The sequence below is a fragment of the Cheilinus undulatus genome, linkage group 8 (genome assembly GCF_018320785.1).
Source record: "Cheilinus undulatus linkage group 8, ASM1832078v1, whole genome shotgun sequence".
NCBI classification, from domain to species: Eukaryota; Metazoa; Chordata; class Actinopteri; order Labriformes; family Labridae; genus Cheilinus; species Cheilinus undulatus.
Window position 1 is genome coordinate 11,926,038 of NC_054872.1, and position 25,365 is coordinate 11,951,402.

Here is a 25,365-nt window from a genome sequence, read left to right on the forward strand (position 1 = left end):
CTGAAACAGGGAGTGTGCATCACTTCCTGTTTTCTGCTACTACTGTGTTGCTCTGTGCTCTCTAGTTCCTAACTCCCTCCACTTTCATTCAAACTCCAGTTCCAGCAGAGATAAAAAAAGAAAAGCCCCAAAGAATGATGCTTCCCCCAACGTGCTTGAATGCTGCTCTGTGACAGACTCTTACCCAAAAGGCTGAATGCTGTTATGAAATCAAAAGGTGCTTTAAATAAAGCATTAGTCTAAGGGTGTGCATATTTATGCAACCAGTGATTTTTTTAGATTTTATTTTAAATTATTTAAGTTTTTTTTTTCAAGTGAATCTAGTGCGGAAGTATTAGGTGATAATGCACTATTGTGATTATACTGGACAATATAATGATTTGCAAAATGGTGTCATGAGTCTACTCGCTTGATAATCAAGGAAAATGCAGTCAATAAGGATAGTTTGAAGTATCTCTCTACTCAAAACATACAAATATTAATTAGCAAATAAAAACCTGGTATTTTTATTGAACTGCTTTCAAAATAACTTGATACTTAAAAACAGTTTTATTTTTGCAAAGTGCAATAGCAGCATTATTGTAAACTTTAAAGGCCTCTCTGCAGTCATTTTTGTAAACCTTTTAAATACTTAATGCAAAAATAAATCAGGCTTCTATGCTATTATGTAATTGCACAGCCTGACATCATGACTGCATTTGTGAATGGATTAACTGTTGGCAAATTTGGCATTATTTTTCCACATCACAAACTTTAACAGGGGTATGTAGACTCTCAAGAGCCACTGTTTATTGTTGCCTTTCAGAAAATACTAGCCTGCTCCCATGCTTAACTGAGTGTCAACAGAGAAAAATCCTCATGTTAGCAATTCCAGTTGTGAACCATTAGCAAAAAGCATTGCTGTATATAAGTAGAGCCTGCAATCATAGTGTTTTGTCTAGTTATTGTGGTCACATTACAGTGGCTGACAGTGAGGTGGTGTTTAACCTGGCCTGACAATGGCTGTCATAGCTCATCTGACCCCGTTTACAATGTCACCCCAATCTGTCTGGGGACACTATCGGCCTCCCAGAGACTGGCCCACTTTCAAAATAGGAAAAATGCACGTCATCAGTCTTCAGAAAGAGAACAAGCTATGTGGGAGAATAACTGGCCCCAAGGGCTCCATAATCTACTATACTAATGGCACAAGGCTTTTGTGTCCACAGCTGTTTGACTTACAACCATTTCTACCCACTCATTTAATCTAAAAATCCAGCGACTAGTGTGGGGATTAGAGCATCTGATGAATCATTAGTCTGATGCCTTATAATAATGCCTTACTGACAGACGTCATGGTTATGCAATTTCAGACACTTAAGCATATGGTGGAAGTTGAGGAGTCAGATTGAAAGTGAAAGCTTGAGTGTTCATTTAGACTTAATCAGCTTTTTTTCGTTTATTTTGAAAGATGTACTTATGTAATGACTTCAGAAACATTGCTAGTTTCCATGGGTAGATGAACATCTGCCCTGGCACTGACCCAGTTTTTAACTTGTGTAAGGGCACAGGCGGCATTTTACAGCTTCAGAGAGATCCCGGCAAAGTGGATGTAATGCACTTTACACCGTCAGCTCCACAACCCAAGGGACGTCTGAAAATACAGGCTGAGAAAGCTTTACGTAAGATAAGCTGTCAGGAGAACACAGCTCTGGCTGGTTGGACTTGGATTCAAATTTTCTCTCTTATTAATTTATGTGAACATGTTGTGCAAATGTATGACCTTGGTGCCTCTCTGTTTTTCCTTTAAGAGGTCTTACATAAGCTAAACTTTAACCATTGTTCCTGTTTAGTCCTTTCTTTGCTGGAACAAACCCATAAGACAAAAAGAGTTGTAACATGGTCAGAATTTATCATGCTTTATTAATAAAGATACGAGGACATTTGATGTAAACCACCAATATTGCACATAGCTCAGGCACATAACAAGTGTCAGTTGCTTTGAAGCGTCAACTCATTTCTATGAACAACACACAGGCTGTAATGAATAAAGCTCTACTCCAATGGAGGGAAAAAATATATGGTTCTTCACAAAACGAGAACAGTGAACTTACATTAAAGCTTTGGCTGAAGGTTTAAAGTTTCCTTTTGAACAATTACTCAAAAACAGTCTCAGAACCCCTCGAACAGAAACAAACATTCAATCTTTCACCACCAAGAAATCTCATTCTAACAGACTTGGGTTTTTTTTTTTTCCGAAAACAGGGACAATCAGGGACACCACAGGACGATGACATCACATAACCATCTACCCAGATGATTAGCTTATACATGTAAATGAGAAATAAATATATAAATAACCCTTTTAAAAATAATCCCTTTCATGTCACCACTTTTTCTTCAACTCATGGTAACTGTACAGTGCAAAGTAACGTGTCAAAACCAAAAGTAACTGCATCGTGTTCAACAAAAATGCAACAAATCTCACAAATACTCGAGAAGATGCTTAAGTGCTTTAAGTTCAAAGTTAGGCATGTGCATGCGTGGTTGAAGCCTTTACACATCCGGCCTGTGAGAGACTTGGCGAAGAGAGTGCAGTCCCATGATGCAACAGCCCCTAATTAGAGCAGCAATGTTGTACACTGGAGCGCTTCCATCCACACCATGCCGCGAGTACAGCCAGGCCACTGTGGGCAGCACAGGGGCCGCCACAGCAACCAGATCCACCAGGAAGCTGTTGCTCCAGTATCGCTTTCCGACCACGCCTAGCTCTGGGGACAGAAGAGGGTCCTCCTCACCTACACTAAAGTCCAACTCCTCCATGAACCGTCGGCTTTCTGCAGACTCGATGCAGCACAAGCCGGAGTCAGTGGAGGTGTCGGGGCTTTCTGGAGGGGCTGCTGTTGGCATGCTAGGTGGGGGATGTGTGGGTTTAGGGAGATTGGCAGTGGCAGAAGTGGAAGGAGGCAGGTTTGGGTTGCCCAGAAGGCTGCTTGAGGCCGACTGAGCTGTGTCCTCGGTTGTCGTTGTTCCGTGAAACTTCAGCAGCTGGAGGAGAAGAGCCTGCAGGTCTGAAGGCATGGGAATCATGTCTGTCTGGGTTCCTTTATCATCTGTATTCTGCTGTGAGGCTGTGCTTGAGGTGGTGGAAACTGTGTTTGGTAGAGCTGGTGGGGGTGCAGCAGATTCGTCAATCAAGTGTCCTTCTGAAATGGCAGACACCCCAGGGCCTGACTCTGCCTTTAGTTTGACACTAGAGTCCTGACTGAAATCCACTGCAGTGGACATGAGGACCTGCTCCAAAATGTCCTCTCTGTTGGCCATTTCATCGTTTACTAGCAGCCCACTGTCTGCCATTGCCTCCGCCCCTTGTTCTCCCAGCTCAAGCCCAACCTCCTCCTCCATCTTCTTCCCTCCACTATCAGGGCTCTCACACATGAAATCTAAGGTGTTGTCATCCTGGAGGTTGGAGCCACTCTGAGCTAGCTCCATGCTGTGTAGCAGGGACTCTAACTTCCTGTTTTGAATGTTGATGTCGATGAAGTACTTCTGGATACCTTTATCCTTCTCCATCAGGCTGCTCTTCATCGTTTCCACCACCTGACGTAGCTGCTTGATCTCTTTGCGAGCCTCTTTGAGGGACAGCTGAGCCTCCACCCGGTGACACTCCTCTTCAATCCAGTCCTCCCTCATTCTGCTGAGCTGGGACTTTAACTCCTCAATCTCTGACTCCCTAAAAGACAGAAAAAATGTTTCAGCTACTGAGGGAACACCACAGCTGCTTAACCCTGTGGTATTGCTTACAGTTTCTAACATTAAGGCCAATAAGGGCAAAAAAGGCCACTTAAAAATACATAGAATTATTATGTATGAATAAATCTTTTAATCAGCTTCAGTCTCAATTAAAGCAACAAAATAATACATCGTTTCCATGATTTTAGACATTATGGTTAATTGCATAATGTAACTTGTTTTTTTATTTGAAAAAAGGGTTATTTTCTATATTGGGGGGGGGCTGCTGCTGAGGGAATTTCCTTTCAATCACAGTCCTGGACATGCCAAAGATAAACAAAATAGATTTTCATACTTCAACTTTTTGTGCCATGTCAGATTTAAGATTTACTATTCATTATGGCCAATGAGTTAAATAAATGTCTGCTTCCAATAACGTAACAGAATTTTTTAAATTTTTACCAGTTTAGTGGATAGAATCTATTAATCATCTTCTCTGATCAAAACTACCATTATGTATTTTTTCACAATTTTAACCCTTTAAAGATCAGTTTCATTAGATGTCACTGTTTTATGAACAAACAATACAGGTTGTTTTCCATTTAAAAAAAAGTGGGTTGGATGTTTATCTTTAATCTAAGTCCTGGGTTCATATATATAAAAGTGATTTTTCATAAAAACAGTGATACCATGCTATCAAAGTGCAATTTAAAGGATTAAGGATTTTACCAGCAAGATATTGGTATTGGCAGATATTGGCTTAAAAAGTGAATTTAATTGTCGTATCAGCAGATATGACATTTCTGCCAATATATTTAAAACAGATGTTTTGGCTATTCAAATCTGCATTTATCAGCTGTAAATGTTGGCCTTACAAACAAGTTTGTGGCGTTTCAGGCTGGACCAACAGACCTACATCAGCTGAACTGTCTTTCTTTGTTTATCATCATTCCTCACACTTTAAAGTGCTTTAAAGACTGAAAGTTAATTATTTTTCTTCCTCAAACTTTAAATTGTGAGTTTTACGGATTAAAGTTTTAGGTCTGAACTACATTTAAATATCAGTATCAATGTCTGTATGGGCTAAAATTATTTTTTAAAATATCATTTTGGATATCAGCAAATATCAATTGCACATCTGTATATTATATTCCTATTAAAATTACAAGGTTTATCAAAACAAAAGCTTGCCATTTGCAGCAACATAGCAAAAATGTCTGCAGTATGAAAAGTGAAAAAGGAGTCTGTCCATCAATATATCAGAGGGTTGATGTCTCATTTGACTTAAAATAAACTCAAAACAGCTTTGTTGACAAGTCAAATGTCATCTGCAGCTTGCATTATACAACTTTGCCATTTTGACTGCTCCCTCATTTCCTTCTCTGTCCTTAACAAGTTCTTCTTTCTGTGTTTGATTTCATGTCATAACCTTCCATCTACAAGTTATTTACAGATATTATACCTAGACTAAAAATGTATGACCATAAATGTGTTAAATATAAAGCCCATTAATTTATAACTTGTCAAAAGTTGCTTGCTTGTAGTTTGTACATAGAAACCCTCCAGAGCCCGCAATAATCGGTCTGGATGCACCTCCTAATCTTAATATGTTTGTAAAATTCTTTCAAAACTGAAATATAAAAGCAGGTAATCATTTGGTGAGCTTTGAAAAGTGCTGGCAGCTAGATGTTTTTGCTATTCAGACAGAGCCAAATGAGCAATTATTCCTCCTTTTCCATTTTGTTTGCTATGCTTAGCAAACTGGGTGTAGCTTTATATCAAAGCAACATCAGTAGCATCAATCTTATCATACAACAACAACAATAAATAAGTGCACTGTTAAAATAAAATTACCTTTAGATCTGTAAAGGGCTTTTTCTGTTACTAGATGTAGCTTGCATCATGGATTTTTATCTTATGTGAGAGTCATTTTCCAGTGGTTTCACACTTCAGGGGAGGATGTTAACGGCTGAGCAGAGCTGCACATTTTGTCACATTATGATTCACTCTCCTCCTGATACGGCCCCCCATCATCCTGCCTTTCAACAATAAAATTTCAGGAGCGACTGCTGAAGCTCCACTAACCTGTCATGGACTCTGTTCTCAGACTCCATCAGTTTGGTCTTCAGGTGTCTGATAGCCACCTCCTTCTGCTGTAGGGGAGTGAGATACTGTTCAGGGTTGGGGGGTCTGATGCCATGGTTGTCTCCACAGGAGTGGTATCGACCCAGGTTTGCTCTTCTGCTGGCCACAGAGACAAGCATGCTGGTTAAAAGCCAAGTTCACCCCCCTTGTATTAGAGAAAACATCATCAATCAGTTTACAACTAGACATTTTGAAGCAACAGCAGAAAACAAACCAATTTGACTCTTAAATGTAGAATGTCTCCCTGCAGACAGCAATTTGTCTGGCTAACAGAGTGCTGTTAAGGCAGACGCTCTCTGAAGCCTAGAATTACTGTCTGACACAGGATTACTGGCATGTTGACTAGAGGGGAAAAAAAACGTAAACTGCTGGTTTATCTAAATACAAGCAGAGTCGACAAGAAAAGAAATCACCTTACAGGGAAACCCTTAATCTAGAAGCTAATTGCATTAGCATTTAAACGACCCCGTGCGTCCTATGATCAGTGTTTTATCATTCTCTGAGAGAACTGATAAAAGGATTTGTGTGTTTTTTTTCTATACAGGATGAGTGGGTGGATTTAGACAATATGCAAAGCAGCGTGTAAGCCCCTATCTCTCCCCTGCACAATATCCTAGCAACCTTGGATACTTGAAGCTTTGATGCAAGCGCTCTGCATCCCAGCCAGAAATAGAAACAGCCCAGGAGAAGGTAGCATGTGAGAGGAAAAGATGTCACATGACACTTAGCCATGCAGAGGAAATGTCTTAAAGCGACAAGAGTGGAATTTTATTGGAGCTGCAAACATGAGATAAAAGAGGGCAGATTCTGCTGCTGCACAAAACTCTGAAGGCTGTGGCTTAAATGCTCATTTCTACTGCTGAGGGAGGATTTTTGGGTTAAATCTTAGGCGAACCAAAGCTGCCAAAAAAACAAAGCCAAAGAAGTAAACCTCTCCAGATATAGCCTGGAGCACCATGCTGAAATCCTCAGTGGTCCCAAACACGTTTACGTTTCAGGCTATTCAATTCATGCATAAATTCAGAAAGTCTGAATTTTGTATGACCCTGTTCTAAAAACCCAAGGTGAATTAATTTAATCCAGTTACTACTCAGCTGCAACAAGTAGGGTCACTGTCTGGCCACCATCATCAGACATTTGATTTTTTTCCCCAAAAATCCTCATTAATCCCAACTGCAGCCAAATCATGACCGGTATAATCCCAGACTGATGCAAGAGAGGAAATGATAAAACAGTCTGAGCTTAATCCAGCCAACCCACTTATTCATCATTATGCTCCACGCTTCCTGGACCACAATCCAAATCTCTCAAGTCCCCAAAATCTTCTCGTTTCTTAAATTGAAGGTTGGATTTATAATGAATCCACAAGGGAAAATGTTGGACATAATTAGGAGATCACTCAACTGATCATAACATTTTCTCTCTAAAGTTTAAACCGCCAACTTCACTGCATGGTTTTTCATAATTCATCACTTGAGAGCCTTGTTTGGTACCTGGATGTGGGGCTGGAGTTGCAGCTGCTGCTGTTGGTTGAGGAGGAGGCTCTTGGAGGGGTCCTGTAGGGAGCGTAGAGCTCTGCATCACGGTTTGCTGTAGGGCTACCCGCTGGTTTGAACACTGGGAGTGGTCTGATGTGGGCGCCACGACTTGATTAAAAAAAGCATAGAAAACACATTTTCAAACATTTTTAGACAAAAGGATAAAACTCTTTCAGTTCAAATTCAGTCAAAGGTGTTTGAATCTTAATAATAGAACTGATGAAACACAAACTTCAAATATTTTCAGGGCTGTTAAGATTTATTAAATTATCACAATTAATTATGGTCAACAATCATTTTTATCCATGATCAATTGCATGCTTTATTGTCCTGAATCTTCCTGCAGCCACAATGATGTAAATCAAGTCTATTACTTCTTTTTATGTTTTATTTCCCATTAAAAATGTACAGACAGCTCAGTGGACAAATCAAATGTCATCTGCACCCTGTCTCGTGAAACATTAAGGCTACCTTTTAAATGTCCCTTTATTGTCCAAGTTGTTGCACCAACATGCTCCAGTTAGAGCACTGAGGTCAACACACCAGATGCTTCATGATGTCCCTTAATGCAGTCCAAAAACCAGAGGTGACAGGGCGTTTTCTCCTAGACTGTGGAACACTTCACCTCTTAACATTAGAACTGCTCAGTCTATAGATTTTAAATCTTTGCTGAAAACTCACCTATTTGCGCTGGCTTTTAATACAAGTTGAGCTTGACATTATGCATTCTCTTTGATATTGCTGGTTCATTATGTTTTTGTGAGTCATTTTTTGTGCCTTTACTGTTTTGTCAAAGCCTTTAAAGCACTGTGGTCAACTAAGGTTGTTTTTTAAATGTGCTATATAAATAAACTTTGACTTGATTACCTTTTTAATCCATGACAAAAGTCATTTTTTCCTTGGTCAAGTTCAAATCTTAAATCTAACTATAAAAGCAGATCTATACCCAAACAGGAAGTCAGTTATATTTAGCTTAACCTATTCAGACCAGATGCAATGTTTGCATGTGAACACCTAAAAGACCAGATGAAACTCAGAGATGCTTCTACCTTTAGGACTGGATGCAGCATCTGCATGTTTAGGGTGATCTAGCCGTTTATGACTTTTGACGAGTGAACTACAATGGGATTCACTGAAATACACATGTAAAAGGCATATGGGATTTAAAAACAGTCTTGGTTTGAGCCTCCACACTGATGGATGAAAAAGTATTTCTTTATGTTGAGCCGTGACACAAACAATAGATTGGCAATGGGAACTGCTCATCGGCTGACAACAGTAATTTAGACAACAACTGGATGTCCTTTGATGATTTTAAAAATATTAAAGATCTTCAGGCAAATCCAATGAAAGCCAAGGTGTTTTAACTTCCAGGTGTTTTATATTTTACATCTTGATCTGCTACAGAGGTTGAGAAATAAAGATTTTAGTACATGTTCATTTTCTGTCCTGTTCTTCAGAAAATGCTTAGATTTTGAGGTTGTTTTCAAATCAACACTTGGATTTTAGAGTACAGTTGAGTATCTTTTAGGTTTTTTCTTATACCGATGCAAATTAATACTTTTTAAACAGTCTCAGTACCTAAACGACGCCTGAATTAATACTTTTAAGAAAAAAATGTTAAGACATTCATGCGTTACGACAGTCATTCTCGACAGTCATTCTTGGGTGGTGGAATAACAAAATTAAGCATCAAAATCTGTGTTGTAATCCAGTTTGGTAGGTACTGGATGTGTTGGTACTGGTGCAGCCTGTACTGGCTTTGGATACTCGTTCCTGTTTAAGAGGTTCTATTTTTTATGCAGCCTCCGGTCTACATGGGTTAACACAGTAGAAAACCCCAAAATTACACAAAAGCTATTTTGTATAAAAAATAATGGAATTTTAGAATGCGATTAAGAGTGTGATTAATCTTAATTAACCACAGAACCTGAGATTAATCGTGATTGATAATTTTGTCTTTTGACAGCCCTAATATTTTAATAAACAGTTTAATCAAAGGCCAAACTACAGGGTTTGAAGTTAGCAATGACCATTACTCTATACACCACCTCAGCTTCATGTTTTGTAGGCTACTGACAACACATTTACTGCATTGTCCCTATTACATAAAAACAAATCAATTACCTGCGTGATGAAGCTTTCTTTCCAGCTGAACTATAACTGAGGCTCTCCTTTGTCTTCAGGCTGCCTGTGCTGCTGGAGGAGCTGAAGTCTGCCTCGCTACCTGCAGGAACAACCATTGATGTTTTTAGAGTTTAGCAGACTTTAAGCTAGGCAAAGTATTTAAAAGTCCAGATAACTCAAACCTTACTTGTAAATTTAAAGTGGTACCAACAAAAACAAACTACATAATGTCTGAAGCCAATACATTTTGATGTTTTGAAGCTAAAACCTTTGTTTTTGTACGACAGGTAGTTTATGCATGCTAATATTAGCAAACATTAGCTTGATAAGCTAATGTTAGCAAACTTTGTTAACCTCATTTCTCTGTACTTTTGCTTAATTTACAACACATATAAGCCTGCCACAGGTAAGAATTTCCTCTGTATACACCAAAAGCAACACTTTAAGTAAAAATATTAAATCTTACCAAAAAACATGTTTTCTGCTTCTGGCCACTCTCAGTCTCAGTGGTGACCTTAGCCACAGAAAATGCTAAAGTCTCACTTTTAATCCCACACATTTAAGACCAACAATTCTAGTCACACCTCTATCTTGTATGTCAGTTTGTTACAATTTACTGAAAAATAACACAGTCATGGTAAAGGCTTTCTAAGCAAGACCTCCTTTATCTCTACTAACCAGATAGCACCTCCTTTAACAGCCGCTCCCTTCAATCTAAAGCCATTGTTAGACTAATGTGGCTTTAAAGATAAACCACTTTCTGTAATCCCTGATGCTATTACATCTCCACACAGCCAGTAACACCAAGTCATTAGGTGCAATACTATCGGCTCATCACAATTTTCCACAAAACAATTCCAAATTAAGCAAATAAAACTAATTATGTGTTGATTTTTAATTCGAAGCCATACCTGAGTAGCATCTCTTTCCGTCAAACAAAACCATTGTGTGTCCAGTGATGACTGTGACAAACAAAAACACTTGAAGTGCTCTTCCACCACTGGGTGAGTCAAATGAGGGTCTGTGCCCATTCAATCAGTGTAGTATCCTCCTGCTAATCAGTCTAATTGGCTAAGCTGCTGGGACTTTGTCCCTCCACCAATCAGATTTCTCATTTTGACTCATGATCAAGCAGTTCTTCCTTCTACTTAATAAAAAAGCTGATCAGTTGTTTAAAGAGTGCACTGTTGCTTGCATTATGATTATAATTAACTTGGCAGCTGCATGTAGCTTCATATTTGGCTTTTAGATACTAGAGTGGTATTGATTTTATACAACTTTTCTCTTGAGAGGAATGTGTGACAGGAGAGCACCATTATCTCCAGTTATTATTCTCCTTTTAGGCTAGCAGCTGCTTCCCAGCTAGTGTTTGTTCAAGTCCACATACCAGGGAATCTGCAAGCTGCTGATATGTGACAAATACATTGTTATTGTACTTTAGTCTTTGGGGATCTACTGGCATGCAGAAGTGTTTATGTGCATAGTGTTACATAGAAGTCTGTGCTTATAAAAAGAACATTTATACACATTAAAAGACCTAATAAGATTAGTGCAGAGATGAAGTTGTCAAAGTTCTTGACATTTCATATCATTGTGTGTGAATTCTTCTTTACCTCTAGCTTTCATGGCCGACCTCAGCTCCCTCTTGTGTCTCTGTGTGCTCCGTGGTTCTCCGCTCCACTCTGCCATCACCCTCACCCTCTTCACTTTGGTCTTGCGCTCGGGCAGCTTGGGAGAGCCGCGGTCACTCTGCTCTGAGCCTGACGGGGTTTTGGAGGGGGACACAGACTGACTAGTGGGGCAGCCGGTGTCATCTATTGTAGACAGGCACACAGACAGTAATAGCCAAAACAGACAGCGCGGGGCAGGCAGCGAACACAAGCAGGCAGTCAGAGCTCAAGGTTCAGCCCGGCTTTTATCTGACTGATAGCACGAAGGCTTTCACAATAACACCTCACTTTAATACAGGAGTTTATACACATGCATACTTAATGCACACTCAGGCATTTCTTGCTGTGTTTTATCTTTCATTTGCTCTGTTTGTTAAGTAGGCCAATTTGTGCAAACATCAAATAAACATGAATGAATATTTTGAGCTGGTATAATCCTACATGCTCCAGTACTGTACTAATGAATCTATCTATTATACTTGAATATTTTAATGTTGTTTTGAATTTGTTCTACTACTTCACTAAATACAATTATTGCCCCTTTTTTACACCATTTAATTTCTGTAATTATCTGAATTACTGTGCACAGACACAGCAAAAATCTTAGTGCTCAAAAGTACGGCTGCACAGATGCACCTGTTTGCCATTGATATCAGTTGGTAAAGGCTCAAGCTGCAAATTGCTGAATCAAATAAGAGTTTTTGTTTTACTAGCCAGAAAAAGTCACCTATTGAACAAACTCTGATCTGCCTAGTAGTGAAACACAATTGCAACTGCTGGCATAGTCTTACACTAAAAAGACTAATAAAAATAAAAATTGTATTGGCTAAACTGTCATTTTAAACATCAAAATCAGCTCTTATTTATTCAGTCGGGGTCTCTAAACTTAGGTATAGTGTCTGTCTTGAATAGCAAGTCATTTGAAGAGATATTAAAGAGTGTATCAATTTTATGTCATTTTTCTTGCTTCCAAGGTACTAACCCATTATTCTGTTTTTTAATCTTTATTTTCATTCATAAAAATTCAAAGCTGCCTCACTTTTTGGGTAACGAGCTGAGATTAACTTAAGATATAAAGCAAAGACGATAATCATGCTAAATAGTTGAAGGCAGCTCAATCTGAAACTTGAAAATCCTCTGGGGCATGCCAAAATCTTCATGATATGAAACTCAAATTATTTACCTCCATATTTTAATAACACAAACACAGAATTTCACTTTGAATTTCTTAATTCTCAAAGACATTAACACTACCAGGAAAGTATTATGGAGTCACAAACTATATTTACTAAGCCACCACTGAATAGTTTGTTTTTGTCAGGCGTATGCGAGTCACCATTTTCTTTTCTCAAAGAAATGCTTCTAAATTTACCCCGTGACACTGCAAACTCTTTCTGAGCGTCTGGAGGCATAGGAAGTAAGCGGCTCAGTAGAATGTTAAATGGAGTATCACCAGTTTATTCAGTAGCAGTTAAACTGTGACACTGGTTCTGTAAATCTGACAAAACAAATAATAAAAGCATTACAAGTACTAGTCAGTTAAAGGTACGGTGTGTAAAATAAGGGAATATTAGCAACAATTCACAGTCAGAGTCTTGAATGCTCACTCCTGGTGGTAATTGTGGGATTAAAAAAAAATGTGTATCTGTGATTTGGTCCTTTCTGTGGTACTGTAGAAACATGCAAAAAGAAAAAAATCCCAGATTGCAGAGTCCATGGAGGAGACGTTACCTATGTATGAATAAAAGGCTTAGAATAAGCTTGAATATTTTGAGCTTGAAAAAGTTTTAAAATATACAATTTTGTTCTGCTAAATTCTACTAAGTGAAATATTATACACTGTACCTTTAACTTTGTTTTGTTAGTTCTGGGACTGAGTATATATAATTAATTATATTAATTTATTGTATTTTTTGATGATTCAAAATACGATTACAGTTACAAAATTATGGTTCTTTTATTGTAAATAATCTCTAAAGGCCTACCTGGAGTACCACCAGGGGACTGTGTCTCATACTTTGGGAAGCACTGCAGTGTTTTCCCAGTCTGTACTTGAGAAGGCCACTTAAGTACATGTAGAGCCACTTAAGTTTATCTGTGGAACATTTTTTTTTCTTTTTCAAAAATCCTGATAAGAGTATTCACCCCCTTCGATGTTAAACCCTTTCATTGATTTTATAAATCAATCATGGTCAATTAGGCTTTTTTGACCAAAACCCCCCCCCCCAAAAAATTTAATGTCAAATATAATGTCAGATGTCTAGAAAGTAATGTCAAGCTAAAACATGAAGGTAAAATAAGTGACTGGATAAATATTTACCTTTCAATAAAGGGGTAAACCATCCAAGGAGGTGAATACTTTTTATAGGCACTGTGTGATCGCCATGTGTGTCAACAGCAGGCCCCTCCTGTGAATACACTTAGTAAGGTTCAGTGTCTCAACATTGTCAGTGTCTGTTTCAACATTTTTGTCTGCAGCTTCTTGCGGCGTATATTATCCTGTACAACAGCAGTCAAGGATGATGGATGTGATACTCCACCTCATTATCAATGAGCCTTTACATGCACCTCATGTGCTATGATATTAGCATATTGGGTGTAACATTTCAAAAGACAGGTGATGCTATTTATCTGTAATTCACAAGGTTGATGAATACTATAAAAAGAGCAGAAACATAAATGAGGAATACAGAATGTGGCAGGGGAATATGGCCATCCCTTCTGACCCAGTAAACTGTCATTATACTGGAAACACTGGTTTAAGTTATCTCTGCTCTGGGAACATCAAATGTAATGTCAACATAAAGGTATAATCTTAAATAATTCAAACAAAGTGAATTGAGTACTTTGGACTTTTAAAGTGCATTCAGCTACATTGATTTCTGTGCTCTTTCTTAATATGAATGTTTAAACTGATGAAGTGTATTTTTGTATACTTTTTTAAAACTGTGAGCTTTTACAGAATGCCTCTGTCGCCTGTCATCACACGTACAGTTAAGATTCTATATTTACCCAGCCAACAAAGAGCTCTGCAGCACAGTCTGCTCCTGACAGTCTGCTTCGATCAAAGAGAGTTTTTCAGGTTTGAATTCGGCTGTCCTCATACTGGTGCTGGATCTCTTACCTGAGCAGAAGCTGTTGGTGCTGATGGTCCGTTTGGAGTGGTCTGAGCTCATGTCACACTCCTTCCCCTCCTCCTCTGAGAAAGGTGAGTCAGACAGAGGCGAACCTTTGTCTTTTGGCCTGAAGGGATGAAGAACCAAACGTGGGATACGGCTGCGGGGGCTCCCTTTCTCTGGCGACTTCTTTTCCTGTTTTAAACAACATCTGTGAGTGCTAAGGCATGCAGATGTACCAACCCTACGTCACTTAAGACATACTGTACCTCTTTGTTTAGAAAGACTCTATTATAAGTACATAGACAAACACATTTTAATGTTATTTCAACTATTTACCCAGTGGTGTTAAAATACGTTTGACTGTTTTGTACAAAAATTACTCCAACTTGCATAAATCAGTCACTAGAATCTTCAACACTCACCTCATATTCTTGGAAGGGTCCCATTGTGCTTCACGTACTGTTTAATCCTGATAGAATAAGAGGAAAAAATTCTGGTTAGTCATTTTCTGTGGATCGTGTGTGTAGCTGCATCCTGACGTGGCGCTCATTCCCAAACAAGGGCCCTCTGTCTGAACTCTACTACACCACTAAATCCGGCCAACCACACACACACACACACACACAAACACAAACCTCCTGCCTGGTACAGATGGCACAAGAAGCCCAGAGGGAGCCAATTTGACACGTCATGGCTAAAAATAAACAGCCTGGTACTTTTTCATATCAGAATTAATGATGCACACAAACAATTTGTTCTACATTAATTGAGAAACAAATGAAGAAAAGTTATGTAAAATATGGATACAGAAATATATGACTTTATTCTACACAAAATCATATACACTATCATCCTATTGAAATGTTTCCTGGAGCAGGTGTACATATGCTGAGGCTGTAGTCTTCGACGCACTGGTTGTGGGATTGATTCCTGGTCATAGCGCATGTCTGCCCCCACTCTCTTTCCCCATATTTCCTCTCTTTGGCTGTCCTATCCAATAATGGCAAAATGCCTAAAAAATTGACCTATTGCTAAGCCCTGCTCTCCATGGATTCAAGCCAAAAAAAAATCTCTTGCTCCTGCACAATGCACTTGGATATCTAGCTAGTAGATCTCCACTGAAAAATATCAGAAATTATGATTTTTTATGACTTTTGGGGGGGCTCATTGAAATTCTTACATTTATAATTGAGGAAAATAGTCAAACATTAAAAGGATATCACTGATATAATCTCTAAACATCATATAAACATAGCAAAATGTCTAGATCAAGCTATCTGGTAGACCAGGGGTTCCCAAAATTTGGACTGGGGCTCCTGGGAGGCCACAAGATACTGAGGGGGCAGGGGGGCACTTTAACCACCTCCAAGGATGATGGGGGTCCCTGGTTGTTTGATCAACAAGGATGTTTACAAATGTTACACAGTGTTGGCAAAGTTTGCTGTCAAGTGACAAGTATGTAACCTCATACATTATGTTACTAGTATCATGTATAGTTATGGCCAATGTCAAAACGCTGTATATCAATATCATTATATGCTATCAGATCTTTTATTGATAAAGATACAGATGCTAACATCTAATATTTAAGACCAAATGTAATTGTGAGATTTATTTATTTATGTTTTTAGCTAAAGTTGTATTTTTACTTTGAATTCTGATTAGATTTTTTTGTGATTTTCATCTTTATTTATTCATATTTTGGTGTATTGTAATGAAGGGTCTGGGTCTATGTACAAACACAGTCTCTTACATCTATTATACATATATGATCATAATCTCTTTAAATGTATGTGTTAGTGCTTAGCCAGCTCGATCTAAAAAGGGCGACTGGACTTGGTTAGACCTGTTGAAGACATTTTCATCTCTCCACTGAATGCTTCTGCTTTCAAAGTGGCTGGATCAGAGAAAGAAATGCCACAGACAGGAATGTTGACCATCAAAAAAATCAGTTTCGGTTTCACAGAACAACAACAACAACAAAAAACAACTGAATGAAAAATATGAAAAACAATAATTTTCACTTACGGACAAAATTTTTGGCTCTGGCCCATTGACTAAATGGACATGTAATATCTATCTCTAGTTTTAAGGGAACTGATTTAAGGCAGTAGTTTCCCAGCTGGAGGGTCGGGACCCAAAAGTGGGTCATAAGGCGGATTCCAGTGTGTGTCAAGAAAAAACTGGCACAAAGTCTATAATGTACCAAAGCCCTTAGTGGACAGTACAACCATGCATTTAGGTTTCCTGTACTGACAAGTACATTTTAGTCTTTTTATCAAGATTTCAACTTATCTATCCTCTTTTATCCCCAATAGCAAAGCTGGGTTTCCCCAAGATTATTACAAAATTCCTTTTGAAATTCCCAAATTTTCATGCTTTCTTAAAAACGGAGGTAAAATAAAATGCATGCAGGTTCTTCTGTAATAATGTGCTTTTCAAACACTTTTCTTCTAGCTCGTCTCTTTGTTTAATCATGTTTATGTTGCATTTCGGGTCCAAACTGGAACCTTTTCTTAAATGTATTTGAGTGGCAGAACGTTTTGTAGAATTTGGCCAGCTGATCCCAATCATAGCTTCCCAGCTTCCTCAATAATCCCTGCTTGCATTAATGCTGATGCATCACACTGCTATGGCTAACTTCCTCCACCCCAGCCTCCTCTTTTATAGCACAAGGCTTGAGATTAAAATTCATGCTACTATGGATTAATTACTTCTGAACTAATTTATTGTATTCAACATGCATTGTCATAAACGTGTCCATCCATATGGGGTTTTCTAGCCATGCACTCCCTGGAAAGTCAAAGCATGCTGCTTGACTAACACAGGGAGCATCTTTTGAGCCTTCTCTGCCAAGTAAAACTGTACATCCATTTTGCAATAAAACAGTTAAATGTATGAAGAGTGTTCCTGTCTGATTTGTTTATTTTCTCATTCAGGACCAGAGGATTTGACCAACTGTAACCGACTGTGCTGCTTGCACAGCTAGAGCAGTAAAAGACATCAGACAAATGTAGATTTTTAAAGCAATTAGATTTTAAATGACTCAATTAACAACTCTGATGTGTTTTCAGAGGAAAACAGATTTCAAATTAAACACTGACAGAGATATGAAAGATGAAATTGACTCTCTATACATGTTTTTTCTTCCATCAGTCGTTTTGGATTAAGATAATCAGATGAGACACAGCCAAAGATGAAATGTGTCCCACTTCAGTACATCCCTCTGCTGAAAAACTTAAATAAGTCTCCTTATCAGCCTCCTGTGCCGAAAGTGCTGGGGTGCAGCCAGAAGTGCTGCCATCATTGAGATAAAATAGAAGATTGAGCATTATTTTATCCCCTCTTTGATAAGAAACTGAAGTGGAGTTGAACTCTTATCTAACAGTGAACTTTCTGTTTAGCAGATGCACATTTAAACAAGGAAGGGATATATTTTATTGATGCTTTATGGCTAAATAATGCAGAATTTCTCCCACGCTTGAATAAACTTTCGTACAATCTCTTCAGTTCCCTCCTTGCCTGTTGATTTCCTTGCTGAGTCGCCGCCTGAGGGGGTTTGTTGCGTAAGCGTATACGTGTTTCCCCTTTTTGTATCGGGGATGATGTAATTGACCCCAGGGTCTCGGTGCTGCTGTCTCATCAGTGAATCTGAACCTGTCTTCCACTCACTTCCCTTTCTTTTGCTTCTTTAAAATGTTCCTTCAAAAATAGTAGTTTCTCTGTGATCAACTCACCTCCCAAAACCATCAATAACTAAGTGCAAACCATCACTAATGCCCTACTTAAGCCCCATTTCCTGTATGAACAGTCCAGACAAATACCTGAAAAAATCCTTTTTTTCTAGCCATATCCTCCCTTGGAGGATTTCAAAAATAGAGCAGGGAGCCATGAGAATCAAACTCCACCTCCTTTATCAGCCTCAAAAATAGCTTTGATTCTGGGTGGCCTTCACCAGCTCGTTTGCAGTTTCACTTTCATATTCAGGCATCCACAGTTTATTCATGTGGCACTGCACAGCTTCCCTGCACACTGGCACAGCAGAATTAGATTATCGGCACCAAGCAGGGCAGAGCAACCGGAGCCGTGCCCTAGCAACAGTCATAGCAACCGAGCTGCATGAATGTCTCAGGCTAGATGGGACCAATTATGAGTAAATGTGCAGAGAGCGAAGGCTTCTGCTGCTCATCCTCTCACGCTGGCCTTCACTCAGGGAATATCTGGAGTGTGCCGAGGTGGTGCGTGGGCGTTCACCATTCAGCTGTTCAGTGTTTTCTCTGACTGAATGAACAGGATGTTAAGTCTGAGCTCTGGAGCTTTGTATGAACTCAAACAAGCACTTCAGACTTACATTTCAGCTGTTTGTAATGCAAAGAATCATTTTCTGAAAATCTTACCGAGAGGAAACAAAGGAATAATAAATGGATGAATAGATGCATAGGTGTCATAGAGCACTTTCATATTTGTTAAAGGGACGGCAAGGATGGATGGATAGATTAAAAAAAAAACCCCAATAAACTCTGTAAGATAAATCTAAACAAGGAGTTGCACAGCAAAGTCATCAGTGTTAATTCAACACCCATATTGTTAAATTTAAATATTTTTCTGACTCTTTAATTCTCACAGGTTCTGAGTTTAATTTACACTTAATATTTCAACTCTCGTAGAGTTAATTTTTAACACTCAGTGTTAATTTCTGACACATGTACTTGTACTTTTAACACAACAACTGTAACTTCCTTTCTCTTTGAGTGCTGATGTTGCATACTTACAATTTTAAGTTTGTAAAATAACTACATTTTTTCATACTTAATCAAATGATGCCACCTGTGGAAAATATGCTGCCCACTACAAGGATACAGCAAAGTGACATAGGGAGATGAAACCCTGCACTCCAATAAAGACCAGCACACCACTTCTGATTTTAGTGCATCTAGTGCTATAGGTGGGAAGGCACTAACTCAGTCAGTAACTTCACTCATGGTGCAAAGGCATCTAACATTAAAAACAATATCAATTCACCAGAAAAACAACAGCTAAGGAACCTCAGTTGTTATCACTGTACTATTGGTAGCATCTAAACACATGGAAAACACATCTATACATCCTGCCCAAGGGCATGATGGGAAAACTCTGCCCACATACCCCCTTAGATTTGAAGTAGCAGAGCTGAGATCATATGACTATCTACAGAGTTGGACCAACACTGATGGACCAACACTGTCAAACACCTCCAACACTGAAGAACATTTCACTCAGAATGGAGTTAAAATTACACTTTTGGAGTTACAATCAACTCTTAAATGTTTAACACTGAAATGTCAACACTGGTTTTCACTGAGTGTAAATAAAGAGAAACTCAGGCAAAGAATAAGGGAAGAAATACATCAATAGAAAGGTTTAAAGTTTGAGAATTTTAATTTTTGCTTTACTTTAGTTTACAATTAAATGGCAGATTTGCAGGACACATCACAACATGTAGAATAAAAAGTGGGTTCAAAGTAGATAAGTGACCAAAAACAAAATTATTCAAACTGCATTTTAGAATGGCCTCATATTATTTGTGTTGATAGTTAACTATCTTTCATTGCCAATAATCCTTCAATTCATTGATTCTTCAGGCCATGTAAGGTGTTTACACACTAATACTTGCCCTTGACTGTGACCTGTGCTAAAATTGATTCCCTCCATCTTCACTGTGTTAGGATTCTGCCTGATTCCATTATATTTGGCCTTGTTCTGGTTCTGAAATAGCCCCTGCAAAGCAGGATTATGCATTCACTCCTCTGCTCCATCCCTGATCCTCCGCTTGACTCCAGACAATGTTGATTGGCTACCTACTGAGGGATGGGCTAAGCATTACCTAAGTTGCAAACACAGGATTTTCATCTCCTTTAAGCCTGACCCAACGGCCAAACTAGCAGCATAAGCGACACTCTCGATGTCCTACAAACACAGAACTGTCCTGATCAGATGTTCGCAGATGTTGACAGGGAAAAAGGATGGTATAGAAGCTGTCGGTGGGAGATGGTGTGTACATGATTGGTAAACAAGTCTTTAAGCCTGTACTGAGGCTTTCTCTCTCATCCAGATGGTCTACAGCGTGGCGTGGCGTGGGCGTGAATAATACAGTCCCTTAATCCCTCTTCATCTATGTGCTCTCTAATGTTGATGCATTTGGACTAATGTAAAGCTGTTTATTGTGCATCTCAAATGAGAACAACACTAAACTCTGTTTGTTCTGAAGATGCACTGATTAATAAAGAAGCAAGTGTTGTAATTTTAGGTAAGATGACATTTGAGTCATAAATTTGAACTATAGTGACCGGCCTGCAACAACCAGTGTGATGCAACATGATGGTACGGTACTCTATGTTACACAAGTATGATACGATACAAATCAAAATATGATACAATAGGCAGGAATATAATGATAAGACATGGTATACATGAGACATAGCATATGATACAGTATGACCAGTTTAATCTCCATAGAGTATACCCGCTGCAAAATCCCCTCCAATACAAATTCAGTCGAATGCTGTTTTTTTTTTTTTTGTCAAGGATGGGGAAGACTTGATTCACCTTACTGGTTAATAGATCTCTTAATTCACTTAATTTATTGGTCGGATAAATATTAGTGTAGGACAACCAAAGAAATCCACACATTGTAACAGAGCTAGTGATGCCTCTATGAGCTTGCTCCCCTCGTTATAATTCCTTCTCCTTAAGTCAAGTAGCAGAAGTTGGGAGTCAGTGTGCAAATATAGAATGAATACTTTAGGATATGATCGGAATTGCACGCTATGATATGATAAAATTTGGCACGATATGATACAGTATGGTATGGTACGATACAATAAGATATAATACCATATGATACTGTAGAACAGGGGAAGGCCTGGGGGCCAAATTGGCCCTTGGAACAGTTATACCCATACATTATACCCATCTGGCCTACCAGATCATATGATATTTTTATTGAAACTGGCCCACCAGTATGTAGTTTGCAGATTCCCTCAAATATTATGTAAACTTATCCTTGATGATTTATAATATCCTTGTTGAGTCATAAAAATGAGAAAAAGTAAACAGAAAAATAACTTAATAAAAAGTCAGGAACGTAGGAGAAATTTGTATTTTCTCTATATTTTCAATTTTGTATCTCAGTTATGACTAAAAGTATGGTTTTGACTTTTTATTACGTATTTTTATCTCTACATCTCATAACTTTGACTTTATATCTAGTATTTTTACCTTCCAATCATAACTTGAAATTTCAAACCCTATTTTGACCTTTTAAAGTCATGATTTTGACTTTTATCTCATTTTTTACCTTTAAAACTCATAATTTGTCATTTTATTTCATATGTTGACTTTTAAAACTCATGAATTTGCAATTTAACCTCATATTTTGACATTTTAAACTCATGATTTTGATGTTTATCTCATATTTTGACTGATAAATATCATGATTTTGATTTCATGATTTATCTCAGTTTTGCTGACCATTTCAACTCCTGACTTTCACTTTCATCTCATATTTTGACTTTTAAAACTAATGACTTTGAAATTTCATCTCATATTTTGCCTTTTAAAAACATTATTTTGACTTTAAATGTAATATTTTTAACCTTTAAAACTTATATGCTTGGATTTTTATCTCAGATTTTGAGTTTTTAAATTATTATGTTGACCTTTGAATCTCAAAATCATTTAGGTTGACACTCCATGGTTAAATATTGACCCTGTTAGGCCCTCAGGTTAGACCCAAATTCAGCATCTGGCCCCTGCTGTGATTGGGTTTGACACCCCTGCTGTAGAATATATGATAGGATACGAGACAACATGTTACGAGAGGATATGATATGATAAGCAAGATATATTAGGGTGCAATATGGTATTATAGGACAGCCTACAATACAATATGATGTGATAGGATCATTTTAACACATCATGCGATATGATAAAACACAATAGGATACGATAAGGTATGATACCATAGTATGATAGGATATGATTTGATCAGCTATGATATGATACAATAACTACAACATACTAAAATACAACACCATAAATCAATATAACACACCACAGTTTGATATTATAGTATATGATATGATACTGAAAGATATCATTCAGTGCTATACAATACCATACACTTTTTTCCTTTCAGCCACTTTATCTTTTCTTAGAAGTCTAACTGGAGTTACAGCTACATAAAAAAAGCAGTCAAGAATGAACTGACCTCTACATGTCAACCACAAACCCAATATTCATCTTTAGTCATTTGTAATCACGTATTGACGACTATATTGGCAAATGTATCTTCCTGATCTAATTCTCTTAAGAGCTGGTCAGCATTCAAAACACTTTCTTTGACTTCAGCAACTCTTAAACAGACTGCACCATCATCCTGATTGCATGATCTCATAACTGATGACCACTTTCACTTTCAGTAATCCTTCCAGGAAACAAAAAGCATACTCAGATCAGTATCAACATAATGTGATTTTCCTTCTGATATTTCTCTAGAGATTTAGGCCTGTTCTATAGCGCTCTGCACAACCAGGAATCTGTCAACAATGCTTGACAAATACATGAAACTCTTTATCAAACATGCAGCATCTCTTGGTTAGCACCAGACTTGAAATAAAGCCAATACTCTATTTCATGAACCCTGAAAGTCACCCATGTGTTCACATGTTTACATGCCCCCTTTGTTTTCTTCACCTTAAAGCATTCTATTTCTTTTTAAATACAAATTTTAAGATTTTCGTGTCTTGACATCCACTTAAAGTGACATCTTCTCCCTAAATATCATGACGGGTTTTTTGTTTAATTGTATGATGTTGTGGTCCCTCCAGAGGTGGGGGTTTGTTTTGTTTCATGCGACGCCCCCACAGCTACTGAGGATGTTTTTCTCTGAAGATGCCGCCGCCTTTAGAATGAAGGCACGCGGAGTACGACACGACACAGACTGAACCAACGGAGATATAAAAATCTACCTTCAGACATACTGTTACCATAATTCATACAGACTATATAACTGTTGAGATACACGTGGGAATTCGCATAATTTGATCAAAGTCTGTCTCCTAAACTTGTAAACAGCTTCTCCTGACCTCACCTGCTCCCACCCTCTGTTTCGTTCATGTCGTTTATTCAGCCTTCAGGAGTAATGGGTCGTTTCCCCGTTGTTTTTAAGCTAAAAAATAAAGCTTACTTGGATGTGTGGTGGTGTTTGTCCTCTGAAGGATGCTCGTCTTTCGGTGAAGCACAAAGGGTCGTTCCTGTGCGGTGGCAGCCTGCTCTCTGCTGCTGCTGGGCGGAGGAGAGCTGAGTGCTTACTGAGGACACGCGCGATTGGACCAGAGACGAGACCACCTAGTGTGCACGCGCAATATGACGACCATCCCAAGTGTGTTACATAACGCGCGAGGCATTACTTAACCACTGAATCCCCTCCACCATATATAACCGTAAGCTGAAAGGGTTATACGTTCTGACATGTCTAAAAACCGCAACTGGCACGGGTTTAACAAAGCGTGTAGGCCAATTTAAGATGCGTATTATGTAAATGACAATGGCTGTTTTTATCTGAGAAGGTGCAATGTGTCATAACAGTCAGTCGGCGTCTAAGAATATTTATCCAGAATCGGGAAGATTTATTTGGTCGGCGATGGATTTCTTAAATAGCCCATAATAGTCTATTTCCTGAAAGCCGTGTTTTTGACGGACTCACATGACAACATACATGACATAGAGGCCAACACACAGAGAGAGCTGTGAATCATTGTGCTAACCTCTTCTAGCTGTAAGAGCCAGTCTGCTCTCCATGGTGCTGAAATCATGAAGCAGCAGCTTCTTATTTCATAATTTACACCCATTCATAGTTCAAGATAAATACGTAAATGTAAGATAAAAAGTAAAAATAAAAGATAAATACATTTTAGGTATGAGGTAAAGACATAAAGAGTAAACTTAATGAGATACACATTTGAAAAAAAAAAAATCATATGAATCTCTGACATTTAAAAGAGGAGCTTTAAATGACTATTTGGTTCAATCTTTTAACCTTATGGCATCCAAATGAAAACGGACTATAATGCCCCAGAAAGCTGAGGAAAGTTTTAAACTGTTTCCTTATTTTGATTAATATATTGCTATGGTATATATTCAGATTTTTTCCTGCTTTACACATTCAGTTTTAATTAACTCTAAAGAAAGATTTAATGACATATAAAGGTAGTGAAAATGGTCATGGATACTATAACAGCCTCATGGGAATAAAAGCAGTGTCTTCACCTTAAAAGGACACTATGTTTGGTATTATGGCAATCTCAATTGGTTCTATCCTGGGTTCTCAAGTGGGGAAGGGGTGGTAGTGTGTACTCCTTTCGGCTGCTTCAGACACAGATCTAATGATCTGCCGCAGAGCCTGTCCGTGGCTTCCCAGGTCCTTCAGCAGCCTGATGGTGGAAGTAGCAACAAATCCTCTGCATCCCACTTCAACTGGATAGACTTTTGTCTTCCATCCTCATTGTTCTGCGTTGGCTGCTAGTTCTGTGTACCACAGTTTTTTTTGCTCATAGACCTCTTCAACCGAGTCCTCCCATGGTACTGTGAGTTCTATGATGTACACAGACTTGAGTGAAGGGGACCAGAGGACCATGTCTGGCCTAAGGGTGGTGGATGCAATCTCAGGTGGAAAGACTAACTGTTGGCCAATGTCCACAAGCATCTTCCAGTCATGGGCCATGGCTAGTTGTCCAATTTCTGGCTTGGTGGCAGGATGTTTGGGCTTTTCCTGTCCCTCCCTGACGAATGTTGGTGCCATGATGGTATTGTTTGCTCTCAGGGGCAGGGAGTTGGCTGTATTCCTCCTGATCTCAAGTGCTGCTGCCAGGCTCTTGAGGACCTGGTTGTGCCTCCAGGTGTAGCGGCCTTGTGTGAGGCTAGTCTTGCAACCAGCCATGATGTGCTTGAGAGATTTAGGAAAGAGAATAAATGCCTGGACTGAAAGGTAAGACCAAATGTGAGGACTTTTTAAGG

At 38.6% G+C, this 25,365-nt stretch overlaps 1 protein-coding gene across 5 annotated transcripts; it reads right to left on the minus strand.

The window, feature by feature from the left end:
* Nucleotides 1-1,882: 1,882 nt before the first annotated feature.
* Nucleotides 1,883-23,620, minus strand: sybu (syntabulin (syntaxin-interacting)). Of its 5 annotated transcripts, none has more exons than XM_041794321.1 (8): nt 23,537-23,620; nt 14,733-14,779; nt 14,316-14,502; nt 11,135-11,335; nt 9,522-9,621; nt 7,350-7,502; nt 5,797-5,955; nt 1,883-3,712 (listed from the first exon to the last, which is right to left on the minus strand). In XM_041794321.1, the coding sequence occupies exons 2-8, from the start codon at nt 14,754-14,756 to the stop codon at nt 2,536-2,538; spliced, it is 2,001 nt and encodes a 666-aa protein (XP_041650255.1). In that variant the 5' UTR covers nt 14,757-14,779; nt 23,537-23,620; the 3' UTR covers nt 1,883-2,535. The 5 variants fall into 5 exon arrangements, with proteins under 5 accessions (XP_041650255.1, XP_041650257.1, XP_041650256.1 ...); XM_041794323.1 differs by having other exon boundaries at nt 11,135-11,281; nt 23,537-23,619; XM_041794322.1 differs by having other exon boundaries at nt 5,797-5,952; nt 23,537-23,618.
* Between the last annotated feature and the right edge of the window lie 1,745 nt (nt 23,621-25,365).

What these genes read in the sequence shown, in the direction of transcription:
- sybu (XM_041794321.1), bottom strand. Translation starts at nt 14,756, where the DNA reads ATGGGACCCTTCCAAGAATATGAG. An exon ending in GTCGGCCATGAAAGCTAGAG is followed by an intron (nt 9,622 to 11,134) that starts GTAAAGAAGAAT and finishes TTGTTCCTGCAG; the next exon opens with GTAGCGAGGCAGACTTCAGC. An exon ending in AACTCCAGCCCCACATCCAG is followed by an intron (nt 5,956 to 7,349) that starts GTACCAAACAAG and finishes CTCTGTGGCCAG; the next exon opens with CAGAAGAGCAAACCTGGGTC.